At 38.2% G+C, this 22,033-nt stretch overlaps 1 protein-coding gene across 5 annotated transcripts in view; it reads left to right on the top strand.

Annotated features, from left to right (window-relative positions):
* Positions 1 to 21,730, top strand: part of Unc50 (Unc50 RNA binding protein) — a 192,623-nt gene extending 170,893 nt beyond the window's left edge. For 4 of the 5 annotated variants that reach the window (XM_076184283.1, XM_076184285.1, XM_076184287.1 and 1 more), the window contains one exon: positions 17,132 to 21,730. In XM_076184283.1, the coding sequence (XP_076040398.1) occupies positions 17,132 to 17,268 (137 nt within the window). In that variant the 3' untranslated portion in view covers positions 17,269 to 21,730. The remainder of the gene's footprint in view (positions 1 to 17,131) is intronic. The other variant, XM_076184284.1, reaches the window with a different exon arrangement.
* The last annotated feature ends 303 nt before the right edge of the window (positions 21,731 to 22,033 follow it).

Consider the following 22,033-nt stretch of genomic DNA (forward strand, 5'->3'; position numbering starts at 1 on the left):
CAATGCAACAAGACATAGCATACCCACATCACACCTTCATCACATCCTATACATAGTGACCCTCCCTCCTCATCCCTTTATGAGTAAATATAGAAGATAAGGAAAAATCCCTTTGGGTCACATCACTTTATCATCTGTTCACAAACCTTTTCACTCTTGTCATTATTATTCAGTTAAGTTGTGGGTCAACTGTACCATTAATTAACTATATACCAAGAGTTTTTTCCACCTTATGAGGAAGTTAGCCAAGTCCAATTATAATTATTATAACTTTATAACTTTATACATACATATACCAAAGGCTTTTCCCCTTACAAGAAAGGTAGCCCCCCCCCACCCACCCACCCCAGGGCATAAAGTCCACTCTCACCCATTCCATCCCCACATACTCTACTCCCATCCACCCCCTCCCTCCCTCATATCTTGGCTCCTGGATGACAGGTCATCTCTGCATCTTGCCCATTGCCCTTGGTCAGAAGCAGTGTAGCAAGACACAGCACATCCACAGCAAGGCCGCTTCATTTAATCGGCGACACCAGCTCACCGTCCCCTTGTTCAGAAAGAGAGAAGATGGGAAGAAATCCTTTCAGGATGCATAAAATTATTATTCACACATACTCCCTCACCCCCCATCCCCACCCACTCCCTTCCATGCATTACAGCATCATTCATACACAACCATTCTCCATTCACCCCTGTCTTCTGTCTTCTCCCATCCTTCCACAACAGATCCCTCTTTCCCAATGCCCCTTTTACCCCATCCTTTCATCTCATCCTTGGTTGCCCCCTCATGTTCACTCCTTCCACCTCTGCCTTCCACACCTCTTTTACTAATCTTTCTTCACTCATTCTTTCCATGTGTCCAAACCATGCCAATACTCTTTGATCAACCCTATCTCCCAACTCCCTTTCCATCCCCATTTTCCTCCTCACCTCCTCATTTCTCACTCTATCTTAGTAACCCCCATCATACTTCTCAGGCATCTCATCTCAAATACATTCAAAATCCTCTCTTCCTCTCTTATGCTCCATGTTTCTGTCCCATACAGCACTGAAAATGATATATCAAGAAAAAGGATACAAAGTAGACAGAAAAGGATAAAAAAGGAAAAAATTAAAGATAGCTTATACCAACATACAGCACTGAAAATGATACATCAAGAAAAAGGATACAAAGTAGACAGAAAAGGATAAAAAAGGAAAAAATTAAAGATAGCTTATACCAACATAGACGGAATGATTTCAGGACTGAATGAATTAAATGACCAGACATAATGGGAATTGTAGAAACAAAATTAAAAAGTCCTCTACCACCAAATACTGTGGGACAAGGTCTATACAACTATTGGATGAAAAATAGAAAGGAAAAACAGGGTGGGGGAGTATTATTTTTGACTAGGAAAGATTTAGATGTGACAAAGATAATGGAAGAAAAAAACAATGTTGAATCAGTTATCATAAAAGTTGAAAAAAGTTACATGAAAAGTAGAAAATTTGTAGTAGTGTATGTGCCCCCAAAACAGTCTTGGACAGAAAGCAATCATTCCAAACTATTGGAAGATACAAAATATGAACTAATTAATTTACTGAAAGAAAGAGGAAATGTAGTAATTATGGGTGATTTTAACTCAAAAGAAATAAGTTGGGAAGAAATGACAATGAAGGGTGGAGAAGACCTCTGGAGAAACATACTACTTGACACGACCATTGAGTACACAATGACTCAGTGGATAAAAGAAAATACCAGATACAGAAACAATAAGGAATCATTCAGACTAGATTTAACCACTTCCATACGGTGACGCCTACGTAGGCGGCATGAGGAGCAAGTTGGTACTCTATGATGCCGACGTCTGCATCTTGATTATATTTATTGTAGTCGTACCTATGTAGTCTCCATTCTCTCTAAACTGGCTTCATCAATTTTCTATGGTTATCAAAATACACGGGTGAAAGAGAACGAACGATTGAGCACTGACTTTATTTCTTATAATGCGATTATTATGACGCAACATCACACATCAGGCAGCTAATGCTACCAGACGTTCGATGTGCCCCGGAATGAAGAGGTTAATACTTATGTCAGAACCTGAAATTGTTGACAGAATTGATTACAAAACTCCAATAGGAAAGAGTGACCATGTACTAATAGAATTTGAACTAAAAGAGTAAATGGACTTAGGAAGAAATGAGAAACAGAAAAGGAAGACTAATGTACAACAAAATGAATTTTGAGAAACTCAGAAAAATTCTTTCAGAATGCAAACTGGGATTACTTCCTATGGAAGAGAAATGGAATATACTAAAAGAAATTTATAGTGAGGGAGTGAACAAATATGTACCACAACAGAAGCAAGAAAGAGTATACATAAAAAGCTGGTACAACAAAAAATGTAGTGAGGCTGAGGATAAAAGAGACAAAGCTTGGAAAATATTAAAAAAAAAAAAAAAAAAAAGACAAGCAAATGGCAAACATATATCAAACTAAGAAATGATTATGTAAAAATACGCAGAGATGAAAAGAGAAACTTTGAAAGAGATATACAGGTACTCCTCGTTTAATGACGACAATTGGGACCAGTGCGCCGTCGTTAACCGAATTGGTCGTTAAGCGAAAGTGTATACATATACGTACATGTACTGTATGTACAATGTCCAGCAATACATGTATCTTTATTTTCGTGTATTTTCCTTCTTTTATACAGTACATTAAAGCTTTATTTACTGTTTATTTACGGTAGTTAGGTTCCTAAAATTACCGTATATGACCAAATCCGCGTATGCTGACATTCCATATTGAATATCGGGGTATTTTTTTAGTTTCGACCATGGGCGCAATATAGCAATAGAAAATTAATTATTAATTTTGTAAATTAAAATGTATCAACGTAATATGCAATTTTGTGGGCGGAAATGAAAGTAAAAAATATCTTGCTACAAGAAAATATGCTAATAAATGAAGTTGGTAGCATAGGCTCGGGACGCCATCTTGTCGTCTGCCAACGTCTCTCACGACGACGACAACGAGTACGAGCCGGATGACATTTAATTTGCAGGTAACGATTTATTAAACACAGGTTAGGTTAGTTTAGTTTATGTTAGACAAATTAATTTATCATCCCTTCATTTCTTCGACATCGGCATCTATCATAACAAACATGGTTTACCATTCATCCGACATGACTTCGTTACTTACGAAATCTGTTTTAGCATTTTTTTTTTTCATTTCCGCTCACAAAATTGTATATTACGTTGATACATTATAATTTACAAAATTAATAATTAATTTTCTATTGTTATATTGCGCCCATGGTCGAAACTAAAAATTTACCACTACCGGTATACACTGTACCCCAGGTAGTTTTTGCAGCTTGCAGGATGGTAATGTAGACCTAAGCTTCAGAACACTTTACCTCACAGCTAATATCCACCGTATAAGTTCATTTATAACATCATACAAATTTGCCTCAGCCAACTTAATCATCGTACACGACCTCGTAACTTCGGGAGATTTACGTTAAACGACGTCATAAAGCCCGTCGTTACTCCGAGTTGTCGTTAACCGAGTAGGTCGTTAAACGAGGAGTACCTGTAATAGAAAAATCCAAGGAACAACCTAAACTATTTTACAGGTATGTAAATGGTAAACTAAAAAACAAGAAATGGAAAACTGCGCCAGGGAAATTATGAATATAAAGAAGTAGAAATGGCTGAAATTATGAACAATCATTTCAAATCGGTATTCACAATTGAAAGTTCACAGAACTGTGAGGGAATAGAGAGAGAGAGAGAGATCCCCCCCTCCCCCATGAAGGAAATAACTGTAACACAGAAGAAAATCAGAGACCATATAAAAAACTTTGATGTCAGAAAATCACACGGTCTGGATGGAATTACAAATTGGATGTTGAAAGAATGCATAGAGGAGTTGACAGACAAAATATACAATATAATTAAATACTCACTCAAAGAAGGAAAGGTACCACAAGACTGGAAAAATGCAAATATTGTACCAATGTATAAAGGAGGAAACAAGGAAAATCCAACCAACTACAGACCAGTCTCCCTTACAAGCACAATAGCAAAAATATGTGAAAAAGTTATCAAAAGTAGATGGGTTAAACATCTGGAAAAAAACCTATACTGAATCCAAATCAATTTGGATTTAGACAAGGAAGATCATGTACAACAAACCTGATCTGCTTCTAAACGAGACTAATAGAAATTATACAAGAAAGGGATGGATGGGCGGATTGTGCCTTTCTAGACCTACAAAAACATTTGATAAAGTATCACACAAAAAGCTAATAAGAAAAATAGAATCAATAGGTGGCATCAAAGGAAAATTATTGGAGTGGATGGAAGACTTCCTGACTGGGAGATAAATGAGGGTAGTAATTAGAGACAAATACTCTAATTGGGAAGAAATGATAAGTGGTGTCCATCATGGTTGCCATATATATAAATGACATGGATTAAGGAGTGGAGTGTTATATGAATTTCTTCGCAGATGACGCAAAAATACTAAAGTAAGAACAGAGGAGGATTGTGAATCATTACAGTTAGACCTAGACAAAATCTGGAAATGGACTCAAAAGTGGGAAGTAAACTTCAGTATCAAGAAGTGTAGTATAATGGAGTTTGGAAAAAGTGAAAATAGAATATCAAGAAATTATAAAATTGGTGAAGTCAAAAAAGTGAACGCGGAAAGAGACCTTGGAGTAATAATCAGGAAAGACATGGCTTTGGACAAACATATTGTGATGACTAGGGGAAGAGCCAGGTTAAAAAAAACTCTGAGTTCTAATAAAAGATTAATTATTTCTTTCAAACAAAAAAAAAAAAAAAGAAGATCGAAAGATAGAGGTCGCCAAGTGAGCACAAAGTTACAAAAGTTCTGATACACAGTAATGTTCACAATATCAAAAGATTTGCCAAAACAAAATATATATGGACAAGACAATAAGTCCTTTAGAACATAAACAGCTAAAGTCACTAGGACATATGTAAACATATAAATAGGCGATAAAATATATTGACATTCAAATGAAGCCTTTACAAAGACATACGTAAATATGCGAAGTTGAGAAATAACAACGCCTTGCAAAGAAAAGAGTCCTACAAAGACATTTGTAAATACACAAAGTCGAGCAATATGTCGACAATCAAAATAGGAATACTAAGTCCTACAAAAGGCTTATGTAAATATACTAAGTTGAGAAATTCTACGACTTATAAATCTAAGTCCAACAAAAGTGGAAAATTTAAGTATAAGGCCAGACAAAGAAAGAGAGGAGTAGGCAGGGACTCTGTGTAAATGAACAGAGACGATCTTGACCGTTTCACGACTAATATACTTTCCCGCAAGCCAACAAAAGAGCTGCCAAATGTCACCAGAGGAAGTGAACACCAAGGATTTAGAATATATCCATGGACATACTCTTTACAAAAATGGGCATACAAATAATATATAATAATGTTACCTTGTCAATCTTAGATGCAAGAAGAAACTTAAAGGTTTTTATATTAAAGTCTATACTTTAATACATATGTAAATGGAAGCTGGAATGCTGTTGCCAAAAACTATGCTCCCACGCAATTTTTAGCCAGAATGCGCGGACAGGTGCATTCTTGCTCTCTTTCCCACACTAATGCAGGCGGTATCCGAACCCAAGAAAAATTGCAATTTCCCAAATATTACGTAAATCAGTTCCTAAGATTGAAGGCGCTGAATGATCATTTTGGTCCCAGTGCCTGGCCGTCGGCCAAAAACTCATAAATCACAATCAATCACAATCTCCTAAGATTGACAAGATAGGTCCATAAGATAATACACATACATAAATCCTTATGCAATGAATGGAACACGATGACAAAGCAAAAGAAGAAATAAATACATATATAAAGGTAGCGGTACTAAATTTGACAGTTTTTGTATGTCGCGCTGATGGTTTGCTCAGAAGAGGAATACGTGACTAGACTGTGAAAGCCGGCATATCTCACACCTTACCAAAAGTCTACATGAGTACACAAGTGTACATACGAGTATAGACCTATATTTACGTATATATGTAAATATCAATTCTTGATGTTCGACGGATCTATAGTCGTAACTCCTCTAGAGACACGCAAAGGGAGAGAGTGACATTCTTAGCTCCCTTCACGTGATGGAAGGTGATGGGGTATGACTGAAGTTCTAGGCTCCACTTGGTAAGTCTCTGGTTTGAATTTGCCATATGATGGAGATATACCAGAGGATTATGGTCCGTGTGGAGATGTATCTCAAAGTGACCTCCGATAATGGGTTCGAAGTGCTGGAACGCTTCTATGAGGGCCAGGCATTCCTTCTCGATAGTGGAGTAATGGTGCTGTGTTGGTTTCAGCTTCCTGCTGAAGTACGCCACTGCACGTACGGTCCCGTGATGCTCCTGTAGTAGAGCAGCACCTATCCCTACTTCACTGGCATCTGTATAGAGATGAAAGGAGAGAGTGTAGTCTGCGGTTATCAGCACTGGACTATGCTTTAATAAGGATTTTAGATGCGCGAAGGCCTGATCGCATGTTGGGGTCCACTGGAACCGTTGGTCCTTTCTCAGAAGATTGGTCAGGGGCTCAGCTATCTCTGCAAAATTTTTGCAATAACGTCGATAATAACAAAACATACCTAATATTCTTCTTACGTCCCTTCTTAGGTCTAGGTAGGTTGGTAATGGCCTTAACTTTTGAGGTCAAAGGGGCGAATCATGGAGTTGCCGACTGCATGTCCCAAATAAGCCACCTGGGCTTGTCCAAACTCACTCTTGACCAAGTTCAAGGTGAGGCGAGCTTGATCAGCTTGGAATTGAGGGTTGAATCCGTTGGATTCCTTCTTTCTATCGTTCAATCCTGGCAGGGTCGCCAGACTTTTCCCTTCTCCCTGTGACAACTAGGGAAAGAGCCAGGTTAAAAAAATTAAAAGATTAATTATTTCTTTCAAACAAAAAAAACAAAAGATCGAAAGATAGAGGTTGCCAAGTGAGCACAAAGTTACAAAAGTTCCAATACACAGTAATGTTCACAATATCAAAAGATTTGCCAAAACAAAATATATAAGAACAAGACAATGAGTCCTTTAGAACATAAACGGCTAAAGTCACCAGGACATATGTAAACATAAAAATAGTCTATAAAATATATCGACATTCAAATGGTCTTTACAAAGAAATATGTAAAAAAATATGCAAAGTCGAGAAATAACAATGACTTGCAAAGAAAAGAGTCCTACAAAGACATTCATAGATACACAAAGTCGAGCAATATGTCGACAATCAAAATAGGAATACTAAGTCCTACAAAAGGCTTACGTAAATATACAAAGTTGAGAAATTCTACGACTTATAAATCTAAGTCCAACAAAAGTGGAAAATTTAAGTATAAGGCCAGATAAAGAAAGAGAGTAGGAGGCAGTAAATGAACAGAGATGATCTTGACTGTTTCACGACTAATATATATACTTTCCCGCAAGCCAACAAAAGAGCTGCCAAATGTCGCAAGAGGCAATGAACACCAAGGATTTAGAATATATCCATGGACATATTCTTTACAAAGATGGGCATACAAATAATATAAATGTTACCTTGTCAATCTTAGATATAAGAAGAAACTTAAAGTTTTTTAAATTAAAGTCTATACATTAATACATATGTAAATGGAAGCTGGAACATTGTTGCCAAAAACTACACTCCCATGCAATTTTTAGCCATTACGCGCAGACAGGTGCATTCTCGCTCTCTTTCCCACACTAATGCAGGCGGTATCCGAACCCAAGAAAAATTGCAATTTCCCAAATATTACGTAAATCAGTTCCTAAGATTGAAAAGATAGATCCATAAGATGATATACATACATATACCAAGGCTTTTTCCCCCCTTACAAGGGAGGTAGCCAAAAAGGAAAAGGCATAAAATCATTCCCACCCATTCCATCCCTGAATACACTCCCCACCCTCCCTCTCATCTTAGCACCTCCTGGATGACGGGTCATTCCTGCACCTTGTCCACTGCCCTGGGTCAGAAGCAGTGTCGCAAGACACAGCACATCCACAGCAAGGCCAATTCATTAAATCGGCGACCCCCCTCTCCATCCCCCCATGCATAAAGGAGAAGACGGGGAGAAATCCCTTCAGGCTGCATCAAAATTTGCTCTCACATACTACCTCACCCCCTATCCCCCTGCCCATTCCACCTCATGCATCACAACATCATATACAACCATTCTCCATTCACCCCTGTCTTCTGTCCTCTCCCGTCCTTCCTCAACAGACATTCCCCTCTTCCCCAAAGCCCCCTTCACCCCATCCATCCACCTCACCCTAGGATGTCCCTTCATGTTCACTCCCTCCACATCTGCCTTCCATACCTCTTTTACTAGTCTTTCTTCACTCATTCTTTCCATGTGTCCAAACCATCCTAATACTCCTTCATCAACCCTATCTCCCAACCCCCTTTCCACCCCTGTTCTCCTCCTCACCTCATTTCTCACACTATCCAGCCCAGTAACCCCATCATACTTCTCAGACACCTCATATCAAACACATTCAAACTCCTCTCTTCCTCTCTTATGTTCCATGTTTCTGCCCCATACAGTGCTGTTGGCACAATCACTCTTTCATACAGTCTCCTCTTAGCAACCATTCCCAAATATCTATTCCTCATTACACTTTTTAATCCACCAAGGCATTTACTCGCTTCTCTCAATCTACATTCTACCTCCACCTTCAATCCACCTTTTCCTGCCACATTTACACCCAAGTATCTAAAACTATCCACTTCCTCCAGTTGCTCTCCCTTAATACTCACTTCCAGACTACTACCATCTTTCACCCCTTGTACATCTCATCACCTTACTTTTACCCACATTTATCTTCAGCTTTCTTTTATCACACACTCTCCCAAACTGTCACCAACTTTCTCAGTCCCTCCTCCGATCCTGCCACAAGCGCAGTGTTGTCCGCAAACAAGCCGCTGGCTCACCTCCCACTTTTCTCCATTTTCTTTAACCATCTCCAATCCCTGACCCACTACCCTTGCATTTACCTCTCGCACTACCCCATCCATGTATAAGTTGAACAGCCAGGGCGACATAACGCATCCTTGACGAAGTCCCACCTTTACCTCAAACCACTCACTCTCTCCATTTCTAATCCTGACCCAAGCTCTACTACTCTCATAAAAACTCTTGGCAGCTCCTAGAAGCTTTCCTCCTATCCCGTATATCTGCAAAACCTCCCACAGTGGCTTTCTGTCTACCCTATCGTAAGCCTTTTCCAGGTCCATAAAGGCCCAAAAAACATCCTTCCCCTTTCCTATAGCTTTCTCACATATCTGTCTTACCACAAATATCTGATCTACACAACCTCTACCCGATCTAAATCCACACTGTTCCTCACCAATTACTCCTTCTGTTCCTCTCCTAATCCTCTCAATCAAGATCCTCCCATAAGCCTTCCCAACTACACTTAACAAGCTAATCCCTCTGAAACTACTACATTCACACTTGTCCCCTTTTCCCTTGTAAAGTGGAACTATACAGGCACTCCTCCAGTCCTCCGGCACTCTACCCTCTCTCCAGCAAACATTAAATAACCTCACCAGCCAGTCCACCATCACTGTACCTCCTTTTTTTAGACATTCTGCATGGCATCCATCCAGACCAGTTGCCTTACCTGCTTTCATCATCTTAACAACTGCCTTCACTTCATCCTTCCTATTTCTCCTCCATTTTCCTCACTCATCACGGTCATTTTCTTAGCATTTCCCACTGCAGCTATCTTTCCCTCCCTATCCTCCTTCACATTTAGCAACTCCCTAAAATATTCTGCCCATCTTCCCCTTACTGCCTTCTCTTCCATTATCATCTCTCCATCTACACCTTTTACTTTTTCTTCTCTACTTGATTCGCCTCCTCTTCCTCTCTTAATTTCTTTCCAAAACATCTTTTTATTACTTTCAAAATTTTCTGTCATACTCTCACCCCATTTCACATCTCTCATCTTTGCCTCTTTTACCTTACATAAATCCTTATGCAATGAATGGAACACGTTGACAAAGCAAAAGAAGAAATAAATACATATACAAAGGTAGCCGTACTAAATTTGACAGTTTTCATACATCGCACTGACGGTTTGCTTGGAAGAGGAATATGTGACTAGACCGTGTGAAAGCCAGCATATCTCACACCTTACCAAAAGTCTACATGAGTACACACATGTACATATGAGTATAGATCTATATTTATGTATATACATAAATATCAATTCTTGACATTTGATGGGTCTATAGTTGTAAATATATCAATAAAATAATCGGAGAATCCTTCAACCTTTTAAGGTCAATGAAAGTGGCATTTGACTATTTGGATGAAGAAATTATTTTTAAAAAATGGAGTACACAGCAACACTATGGACACCCAGTACTAAAAAGAACATAAAGAAAGTAGAATACAAAGAGCAATAACAAAGTTGGCACCAACTCTCTCCAAATTAACATACGAATAAAGATTGTCCAAATTGGAACTAACAAATCTGGAACAAAAAAGAGAAAGAGGAGATCTACTGACTACTTATAGAATCATGAAAGGAATGGAAATCCTAGATAGAGATGATTTATTAAAATGGGACAACAGAAAAACAAAAGGACATGAAAAGAAACTCAAAAAGGATAACTATAGAAGAGATCTGAAAAAAAAAAATAGCTTCCCACATAGAGTGGTGGATGCCTGGATTAAATAAGATAAGGAAACCATGTGTGCAAATACAATTCAAGATTTTAAGAAAAAAGTTGATGCTGAAAGATACAAAGACGGGTCACCACAAGCATAGTTCCCTTCCCGTATAATACAACTAGGTAAATACAATCTCTTAGCATCCATTCCCAAATATCTATCTCTCATTACACTTTTTAATCCCCCAAGGCATTTACTTGCTTCTCTCAATCTACATTCTACCTCCACCTCCACTCCTCCCTTTCCTGCCACATTTGCAGCCAAGTATCTAAAACTATCCACTTCTCCAGTCTCTCTCCCTTAATACTCACTTCCAGTCTGCTGCCACTTTATCCCCTTGTACATCTCATCACCTTACTTTTACCCACATTTATCTTCAACTTTCTTTCTCACACCTTCCCAAACTCTGTCACTAACTTCCTCAATCCCTCCTCTGATTCTGCTTCAAGTGCAGTGTCGTCAGCAAACAAAAACTGGCTTATCTCCCAATTTTCTCCATTTTCATTAACCATTTCCAATCCTTGACCCATTACCCTTGCATTTACCTCGCACTCCACTCCAAATTGAACAGCCAAGGCAATATAACACATCCTTGGTAAAGTCCCACCTTTACTTCAAGCCACTCTATTTCTGATTCTAACACAGGCTCTGCTACTCTCATAAAAACTCTTGATGGCTCTTAACAGCTTTCCTCCTATCCCATATATCTGCAATACCTCTCAAAGTGCCTTCCTGTCTACCCTGTCACATGCCTTTTCCAAATACTTAAAAGCCCAAAAAAATACATCCTTACCTTTTCCTAAAGCTTTCTTACATATCTGCTGTACACACACTCATTGTCGGAGTTACGACTTAGGGCATTGTTGTTTGAATGAGGAATTTCGGGATGTCGAGTTGTGTTCTCGTGTGACTGGTATCTAATCCAGTATTTGAAAAAGTATAGTTTTTAGCACAAAATGAAGGAAAGTAAAGAAGAAAAAAGAATCGGCAAACCAACAAAGAGAGGATTAGATATGAGTAGAGTGGAGTCACCACTGTGAGTGATCCCAAAGAGAACATGTATAAGTGTCACTTTGAAGACAACTGAGAGGTATGAAAGTAAAGTTTTTTCAGGATAGAGGGAAAAGGGAGCAATAGAAAAATTATGGATATGGAAAGAGAAACTAGGGTTAACAGTGCACTAAGGAATTGAGACATCAATGGCTTGGTAGATGAATTAATTTGTTTAAAAATAGACCATAGAGCTTTGCAAATAGAGATGTCAAACTTACACAGAACTAATGATGAGATAATCTAAAAAGTGAACTAAGTATGATTAAAAGAGAAAATTAAAGAAAGGAAAATGAGGATAGAAACAAAAATGAAGAACTAAAGAAAGAGTTCAAAGAATAATTACAAGCAGTGACCAGAAAGATGGGAGAATCAAAGAGACAGCTCTCATTGAAATAAAAAATCAGTGGAAACAAGAATGTGAAAATCAAAAAATCTCAAAGAAATAGTACAACAGCAGGTAGGTGAGAATGCAAAGGAAGCAGTGGTTAAGGTAATCAAAGAAAAGGAAAGCTGGGTGAGAGACACAGTGAATAAAAAGAAATGCGTTGTGGTTTACGGTATCAAAGAAAAACATAATGTACACAAATACTAAAGAGAAAAAGAAAAAGAAATTGCAAAGGAAATACTGAAAGTGGTTCAGACCGAGGATCAAGAGTTGGAGAAGTAAATCGATGACGTGCATAGGATGGGTACATATTCTAAAGAAAAAACTGTAGGCCAATGAAAATCAAATAAGGACTCAAATGACAGCTGAAGATATACTATCAAAAGCGGCAAAACTAGCAGACAGTGAAAATTTCAAAAATGTGTGGATAAAAAATAGGAAATGAACAATGAAGAAATAGAGAAAGCTGGATAAAAAGAAATGCGTTGTGGTTTACAGTATCAAAGAAAAACATAATGTACACAAATACTAAAGAGAAAAAGAAATTGCAAAGGAAATACTGAAAGTGGTTCAGGACGAGGGTCAAGAGTTGGAGAAGGAAATCGATGATGTGCATAGGATGGGTACATATTCTAAAGAAAAAACTGTAGGCCAATGAAAATCAAATAAGGACTCAAATGACAGCTGAAGATGTACTATCAAAAGCGGCAAAACTAGCAGACAGTGAAAATTTCAAAAATGTATGGATAAAAAAAGGAAATGAACAATGAAGAAATAGAGAAAGCTAGGGCACTAATAAATGAAGCTAAGGAAAAAATGAGAGATTGAAGACAGAGAGAGAGAGAGAGAAATAAAGAATACTAGACCTGACCAAGAAAATGGTATATCAGAAAAATGGAAACCTAAACCAAAAAAGAGAAGAAAAGATATAATTAAAAGTGGCATACACAAACATGGACGATATGATTTCTGAAATAAATTGATTAAATGACTATTTGTTAATAGAGAAACCAGACATAATGGTAATTGTGGAGACATAATTGAAAGGTCCTATATCATCAAGTATGGTGGGACAAGGTTTATACAACCATTGGTAAAAAAATAGAATGGATAAACAGGGGGGAGGAGTCATGTTATTGACTAGAAAGGGCTTAAATGTGAAAAAGATAACAGAAAGTAAAGAAAAACGTAGAAATGATCACAAAGTTGAAAATAGCATTATGAAAAGCAGAAAATTTATAGTAGTGTATGTGCCCCGAAAACAAAGGCTTGGTCTGATAGTCCTTACCTTACCTTACCGTCGTGCCATATCCTCTTGGACTTCGGCAACCATGGAGCGCCACCGTTCACGGTCCCTAGTTACTTGTAACATCTGTGCTGGTTTGAGTTGTTTTCCCGTCTGATAGTAATCACTCAAAATTACTGGAAGACACATAGAATGAATTATCTGAGATACTGATGGATGGAGGAAACAGTAATTATGGGTGATTTTAATGCAAAGGAAATAAATTGGGAAGAATTGACAATAAAAGGTGGAGAGTAACTCTGGGGCAACATTCTATTGGATTTGACCATTGATTATACATTGACCCAATGGTTCAAGGAAAACACTAGATATAGATGATGTTTGCTATTTATATAAATGACATGGATGAAGGCGTGGAACTATATGAACTTCTTTGCAAATTATGCAAAACTATTAAAGAGAGCAAGAACTGAGGAAGATTGCAAATCTTTTCAAGAAGACCTGGACAAAATCTGGAAATAGTCAAAAGAGTGAAGTGAACTTCAACATTAAGAAATGTAGTATAATGGAATTTGGAAAAACCAAAAATAGAATCTCAGGCCAATATAAAATTGGTACAAAGGAAGTAGAAAAAAAAAACTCAAACAGGGACCTAGGAGTAATTATCTCAAATGACATGACACCAGACAAACATGTCAACATATTAGTTGGAGAAACTTTTAACTTATTAAAATCAATGAAAGTGGATGAAGAAATGATAAAGATAATACTAGTTACACTGATAAGACCAAAATTGGAATATGCAGTATCTCTGTGGACACCTAGGAATGACAAAGATGGCACCAACACTTTGCAATTTGACATAAAAACAAAGATTGGACAAACTAAATTTGCCAACCCTAGAACAAGAAGAGAAAGAGGTGATTTGATAACCATTTACAGAATTATGAAAGGGATGGAAATTCTTGATAGGCATGACCTAAAATGGGATAGAAGAAATACATGAGGACACGAGAAGAAACTTAAAGAAAGTTTCAGAAGAGATCTGAAAAAGAATAGCTTTCCACACAGAGTGATAGATATCTGGAACAAACTGAAAGAGGAAACAGGGAGTGCTAAAACTATACATGACTTTAAGAAAAAACTGGATGCAGAAAGATACAATAGCAGGTCACTACAAGCATAGCTCTCCTCCTGCAAAATACAACTAGGTAAATACAAAAATCTGATCCATGCAACCCCTAACTTTCCTAAACCCACACTGTTCCTCACCAATTATTTCCTCTGTTCCTCTCCTAATCCTCTCAATCAAAACCCTCCCATAAGCCTTCCCAACTACACTCAACAAGCTGATCCTCTGTAACTACTACACTCACACTTGTCCCCTATACAGGCACTCATCCAGTCCTCCAGCATTCTACCCTCTTTTAAACAAACATTAAATAACCTCATCAGCCAGTCTACCATCACTGTAGTTCCCTTTTTTAGGCATTCCACATGACACCCATCCAACCCAGGTGCCTTTCCTGCTCTCATCATCTTAACAACTGCCTTCACCTCATCACCTGGGGCAATGTTACTAGCGGGGTCCCCCAGGGCTCGGTTTTGGGTCCCTTGTTGTTTATTATGTATATAAACGACTTAGACGAAGGGTTAAATAGTGATGTTAGTAAGTTTGCGGACGACACTAAAATAGGACGCCTAATTAGGTCAGGAGATGACGCCCAGATTCTGCAGGATGACCTTAATAAGCTGTTAACATGGTCGGTGAAATGGCAAATGAACTTCAATATCTCTAAGTGTAGCGTGTTAAACGTAGGGCTACACAACCCCGAAAATAGATACAACTTAGATAACACGTTTTTAGAAAAATCTGAGTGCGAGAGGGACTTGGGAGTTCTGGTGAGTCCGGACCTTAAAACCAGGAAGCCGTGTATTAGCGCCAGAAATAAAGCTAACAGAGCATTAGGCTTCATTGCTAGGACGGTAACGAATAGAAGTGCAGAGGTAATTATTAAACTCTATCTAGCGATAGACCCATCCTTGACTATGCGGTACAGTTTTGGTCTCCGTCGTACAGAATGGAGGTAAATTCACTAGAATCAGTACAGAGAAGAATGACCAAAATGATACAAGGACTCGGAAATTTGCCTTACGAAGAGAGGCTTAGGCACCTAAACTTACACTCTCTGGAAAGACGCAGAGTGCGGGGTGATCTAATAGAAGTGTTCAAGTGGATCAAAGGCTATAACAAGGGTGATGCAATGTCATTATAATAAAACAACAGGGCAGGACTCGCAGTAATGGGTATAAACTGGACAAATTTAGATTTAAGAAGGAAATAGGCAAGAATTGGTTTACTAATAGGGTGGTCGATGAATGGAATAAACTTAGTATCCATGTAGTAAGCGCTGAAACTATCAGTTGTTTTAAAAAACGATTAGACAACTTTATGGATGGGGATGACAGGTGGTGATGGATACGGAGCTGCCTAGTGTAGGCCTTATGGTCTTTTGCAGTCTCCTTTATTTCTTATGTTCTTATGTTTTCCTTATTTCTCCTCCATTTTCCTCACTCATCAGTCAGATTCTTGGTGCTTCCCACAGCAATTACCTTCCCTTCCCTATCCTCCTTCACATTTAGCAACTCTATAAAATACCCTGCCCATCTTCCTCTTACTGCAGTCCCTTCCATTATCATCTCTCCATCTGCACCTTTAACCTTTTCTTCTCAACTTGATTCCTCCTTTTCCTCTCTTAATTTCCTTACAAAACATCTTTTTATTACTTTCAAAATTTTTTGTCATACTCGTGCACCATTTCACATCTCTCCTCTTTGCCTCCTTTATCTTATGCTTTACTTCTATTTTCTTTGCTTTGTATCTCTCATATGATTCTCTCGTCCTATTTTGTAACCAGTCTGTGAATGCTTGCTTCTTCTTTTCTACAACCTTCTTTGCTTCCTCATCCCACCATTCCCTACCCTTCCTTCTCTTTCCTCCCATCCTTGTTCCACACATTATCTTTGCACACCGTGTGACTCCCTCCTTGAACCATCCCCATTCCTCCACTCCTAGTTCTACTCTATCCTTCACTCCCTCCCACTCCTCTCTCAGCTTCTTGTACTCCTCCTCCTTTTCTTTCTCATTTAAGCAGTTTAGTTTAAGTACCTCCCTACCTTTTTCCTCTTTCTCCATCAATCCTCCATTCTCAACTCACCTTCCACCAAAAAAATGATCTGATATTCCCCCACTCCCCTTAGAACAGCGATACCCAAACTATGGGTCGCGAAGTGTTCGAGAATGGGTCACAAGACCTTGTTAGAAAAAAAAATAATTTCAGTCAAAAGCTTCCCTACACTTGTGTTTTCAATAAAAGAGGACTTTCGAAATTGCTTTTTGATGCTTGGGTCGCCACATCTTCACCAGATCTGGATTTGGGTTGCGGCCAAAAAAAGTTTGGGAACCACTGCCTTAGAACATATACATCCAAAACTCTTCCTACTATTCTCCTGGTTACCACTATGAAGTCCATTAATGCCCTATCTACCACAATTTATAACTTTGTGTAATTATTATAAACTATTAATTATATACTATTTATTATTCATATATTTGTGTTGCTTACATTGACCTATAAATCTTTATATTTAATTACCAAATGTATTTTTGTTGTTCTTGTTTGTAGCACTGCCCATCTTGCACAAGACCAGAGTATTCCTCTACCCTCTTCCTCTGCTGGCCGTCTTCTTCCTTGCCTCAACCATTGGTGGATGGAACCTCTGCAGGATGCTCATGGACTTTTATCAGTATCGTGTCTTATGAGGATACTAGGCTGTGGGTAATAGGGTTTTAGGAGTTTGTAGAGGTGAATGAGTGTCTTTTAAGGAGTTTGGCCAAATCCAGAACTGTGTTGAATACAGTAGTGCAGAGTTGTGAGTGACTAGATAAATTCAGAACTAGTACAGATTTGTAAATGGAACTTAGATAATGTACGTTTTGTAGTGTGTACATAAGCTCAGAGTCGGAATGATTATTGGAGTGCTGTTAGATGCTGTTCTCAACCATAGCATAAAATATATTAGAAACCAGAGTTCTTTATTTAATATGGAATAGATGTGAAAGGTTGAATGAGTAAAACATGTAAGTAAATCTTGTCTATAGCCTGGAGTGATTTTTTTAATAGATTATCAATCTTGTTGCCCTAGGTGTCTTGAAGGAGACCCACAGTTCCCAAGTAACTGACCTTGGCCACTGGTTTGGCCCACAGGTCACTCAGAGAAGAGATTGGGGAGAGTTGATCTCTGTATAAACCAACAGGAAATATATACCAATTCTGAGAATGAACTTGCTCTTTTGAGGGGGGTGAGGGCAGGCCAGACCTCTGATATTTTAATTTTTCTCTATGGTTGACACCCAGGGTTCAGGGTTTGGGGCATTAATGATTGTTGCTATCTTGTTACAAATGTTTATGATCTGAATAGTATATCAGAAACAAAGGAAGTTTGTTCATTGGCTTCAGATTTTTGTGGAGCTTAATGATCAACCATTATTTGGTATATATACACTGAGTTTTGATTTTAATGTATAAAAACATCTTAAGAGTTATTGTGATATAGGCAGTTGTGGTTATTGAATTCAGTCTTAAGTGAAAGAGATGAGCCAGGACTTGTATGTTATGCATGCATGTTACAATAATAATAAAAATATTGCCATTACAGGCAGTGCTCAAGTGATCAGTCCATTGTGTATACCATACATACTTATGTGTAGTTGATCATTTGGGACCAATGATAGGTACCTACATGTGGTGGTCCTGCAAAGCTTTCCATTTTCAAAGCCCGTCAACCCCCTCACCTTCATCAGGAGGTGCAGCACTGAGGGGCTGACACTCAGTCTCTGGATTTGGGTCAAGATCTCTCTATTAATTTCAGTTGTATTTATTACAGTTTCACACATGGAGAGCTAACAACCAGTGACTGCTCTCCTTTTCCTACCACTTTAAGCTGGTGATATAGAAACAGTCCCACACTGATACAACACAGATAGCAGTCCAAAGTTTCTTAACAGAGAGATCTGAGGGAGGTTCTGAGGACCATCGCCAGCCTCTGTGGGGCTGCAAATTTTACACTTGGGAAACTTGAAGCAACAGTTGATTGACAGAGTTGACTGGTTAAACTACTGCTCCAGGTCTCTTGCAGGAGACTCACGTTATCTTTGTAACTGACCACAGCCATTGTTTTAGCCCACAAGTCACAGAAAAGAGGTTATATGTTAATATCTGGGTAAGGTGAATGTTGATCTTATGTTAACCCCTTCCATACGGTGCCGCATACGTAGGCGGCACTAGGAGCAAGTGGATATGCGAGGCTGCCATATCGGCGTCTTGATTATATTTATTATAGTTGCCCCTGTGTAATGACATACTCTCTAAACTGTCATCACATTTTCTATGGTTATCAAAATTCACGGGTGAAAGAGAGAACGATCGATATAAGCGGTGACTATATTTTATGATGCGAGTATTATTACGACACATCGTACGTCTGGCAGCTAACGCTGCCCGCGAGATTTTGGCCCGTACTGAAGAGGTTAAAGTCAACCCCCCCCCCTACTTGGCAAAATATATATATATATATATATATACAGTAGAAGCCCGATTTAACTGGTATCAATATAGCCAAAGCTCAAATTAGCGAAATGCAAATAGCAATAACGAAAATGCTCAACTTAGCGGAAATCGTCTGCTAAGTTGACCATTTTCCGCTAGCTGGCCAGACGCGCATCTACAGAAATAGCTCAATTTAGCGGGAACGGTAAGCTAAGTTGAGCATTTTTCCATCAACTGGCCACATGCGTGTCTCAGAGTCCAATGTTACCAGATTGTGGTGGTGGAGTCAAGGAAAAATTTATAATTTAGTATTTTGGAGGTATATAAATATATATATACGTACTATAGTATATATACAATAATATTTAATTCAGTAAATGTAGAAAGTATAATTGTAGCAAAAATATATTCAAGTAGAAATGGACAGTATAATAGGAAAACAAAATAATGAAACAGTAAGTTGATGGGAGAATTCAAATACCGAACCAGAGTTAGCAAAAATAAGCTCAAGCTATCGGAAAATTCCGCTAAATAGGGGGTCGAAAACGACCTTCAATTTAGCGGAAAATTCACTTTAGCGGACTGGACCTTGGCTGAATTAGGTCGTTAAATCGGGCTTCTACTGTATATATATATATATATATATATATATATACATATTATTATTATTATTAATATATATATATATATTTTTTTTATACCTCATGCAGTAGTCTTAATTTTTCAAGACGTCTTTACCATATATACAATCTAGTACTCCACTAGAGTATGTTGTTCAGATTTGTTGCATACATACATATACCAAGGCTTTTTCCCCCTTACCAGGGAGGTAGCCAAAAAGGACAAGGCATAAAATCATTCCCACCCATTCCATTGTTGCAGTTCCAGTAAATAAGATGTTATAATAACTTTGACATTATCAGCTACATTGACATGATTGCCAGTCTTCACATGTATTTCATTCAATTCATTCACAATGCTCATATATGTATTGATACCACAACTGGGACCAATGAAGAGGAGTTGCAATAGTGGTTCAGTAAGACAGCTGTTAGAATAATTTTTGCTGCCTAGTTTCAAAACCTGTCACCACCTTCACTCCATCTGGAGGCACGGCCTTGGAGAGGCTTAGTCTCTGGACTGGACCCAAGACCCCTGTCTATCAACTTTAACTGTATTTCTACCACCTTTTATATTTATGAGCCAATATGAAAACAGTACCTCACTGATACAACACAAACAACACCCCAACATTTCTTCCCAGAGAGATCTACGGAAGGGCCCAAAGACAGCTACTCGCTACTGTGGGGCTGAATTTCCAGTTGATGCAGTTGATGAAACTCAAAGCAATAATTTTTATTACCACACCTCATTTTTCATTCCTTCAAAAACTACTCATGTAAGCAAACCCTCTAATTTCATGTTAGGAAATAGCATCTGAAGATTTGACTTTGACATGAGAATGTACGGTATTTGTGTGAAGTATAATAACCAGGTTATACTCGTATGTTGGTCAGAATTTTTTACTGCAACTGATCATAAATGTATATTGATTCAAAGATACTGAAGCACTTTTACAGCTCTTTACACAGCAATTGTATAATGTAATGATAAATTGTTGAAAGTTGGTCAGGGAGTTAAGGTGAAATTCATGTATTGATCATGATCATAGATGGATAAAGTGTACATGTAGACAGAAAGAATGAGATAGGTAATGTACAGTGGTACCTCAGAAACTGAACGCCCCAGAGGTTGAATAACTTGGAATCCAAATGAATTTCAAGACAATTTTGGCCCAGAAGTTGAACTCCTCTTCAAATTCAAACACAAAGATGGCCATATCATATGATATTGTATTCTGTGTGTATGCTTCAATAAAAATGATAGTATCCTATAAGAATTTAACAGTTTTCTTAGAACTTAAATATACATATATACACCCATACATATACCAAGGGCTTTTTCCCCCTTAAAGGGAGGTGGCAAAAAAAAAAAGCATGATTCTACTCCCACCCATTTCATTCCCACCCATGCCACTCCCATTCACCACCCCTCCCTTCTTCCTGCTTATCTTGGCTCCTGGATGACAGGTCATCCCTGCATCTCACCCACTGCCCTGGGTTAGAAGCAATGCAGCAAGACACAGCACATCCACAGCAAGGGCACCTCATTTAATAGGCAACCCCCCTTTATGTTCCCTCATACAGAAAAAGAGATGGGGAAATCCCTTTGGGCCGCATCAAAATAAAGTGTAAAAAAACAAAAAAAATCAAGTGCTCTACTATTGATATTGAAATTCAAATAAAGAAAAGCTCAAAATTTTTAGAACATGAATGACCTCCAAGAACAAATAAAGTTCTGAGGTTCCACTATATTTGTATTTTTGTTGCCAATAATTTGCTAATGCAACAAGATTGGTGATTTAGATATAACAACATAGACAAATTGGTTAGAATAAAGATCATATCTGGGCCAGTGTGGGTAAAACAATGCATCAAAGGAGTTTAACTTAATTTGTAAACTATATTGTTTTGTGTGGTGTGCCAGTGATCATTTGTACAGATTTTTTTATTGTCTTCTCATAATGTATATAAAATGATAGATTGGAACTTTTGTATTTGCAGCTTTATTCAAACTTTGTATTCTTTACTGACAGTGATATATTTATAGAAATGATATGTGCATCTCTCATCCTCGGGGACACAGAAACTGGAACACTGAGCTTTTGTCAACCAAGGGCTTTTTCCCCTTACAAGGGAGGTAGCCAAAGTCAAAAGGCATAATTCCACTCCCACCCATTTCATCCCCACCCACTCCACTCCCATTCACCACTCCTCCCTCCCTCCTTCTTATCTCAGCTCCTCCTGGATGACAGGTCATCCCTGCACCTCACCCATTACCCTGGGTCAGAAGCAATGCAGCAAGGCACAACATTCACAGCTAGGCCATTTTTTTTAATTAACGAACCACCCTCTCTGC

This window comes from Oratosquilla oratoria, chromosome 4 (genome assembly GCF_046742065.1).
Source record: "Oratosquilla oratoria isolate Oo_2021 chromosome 4, ASM4674206v1, whole genome shotgun sequence".
Taxonomy (NCBI): domain Eukaryota; kingdom Metazoa; phylum Arthropoda; class Malacostraca; order Stomatopoda; family Squillidae; genus Oratosquilla; species Oratosquilla oratoria.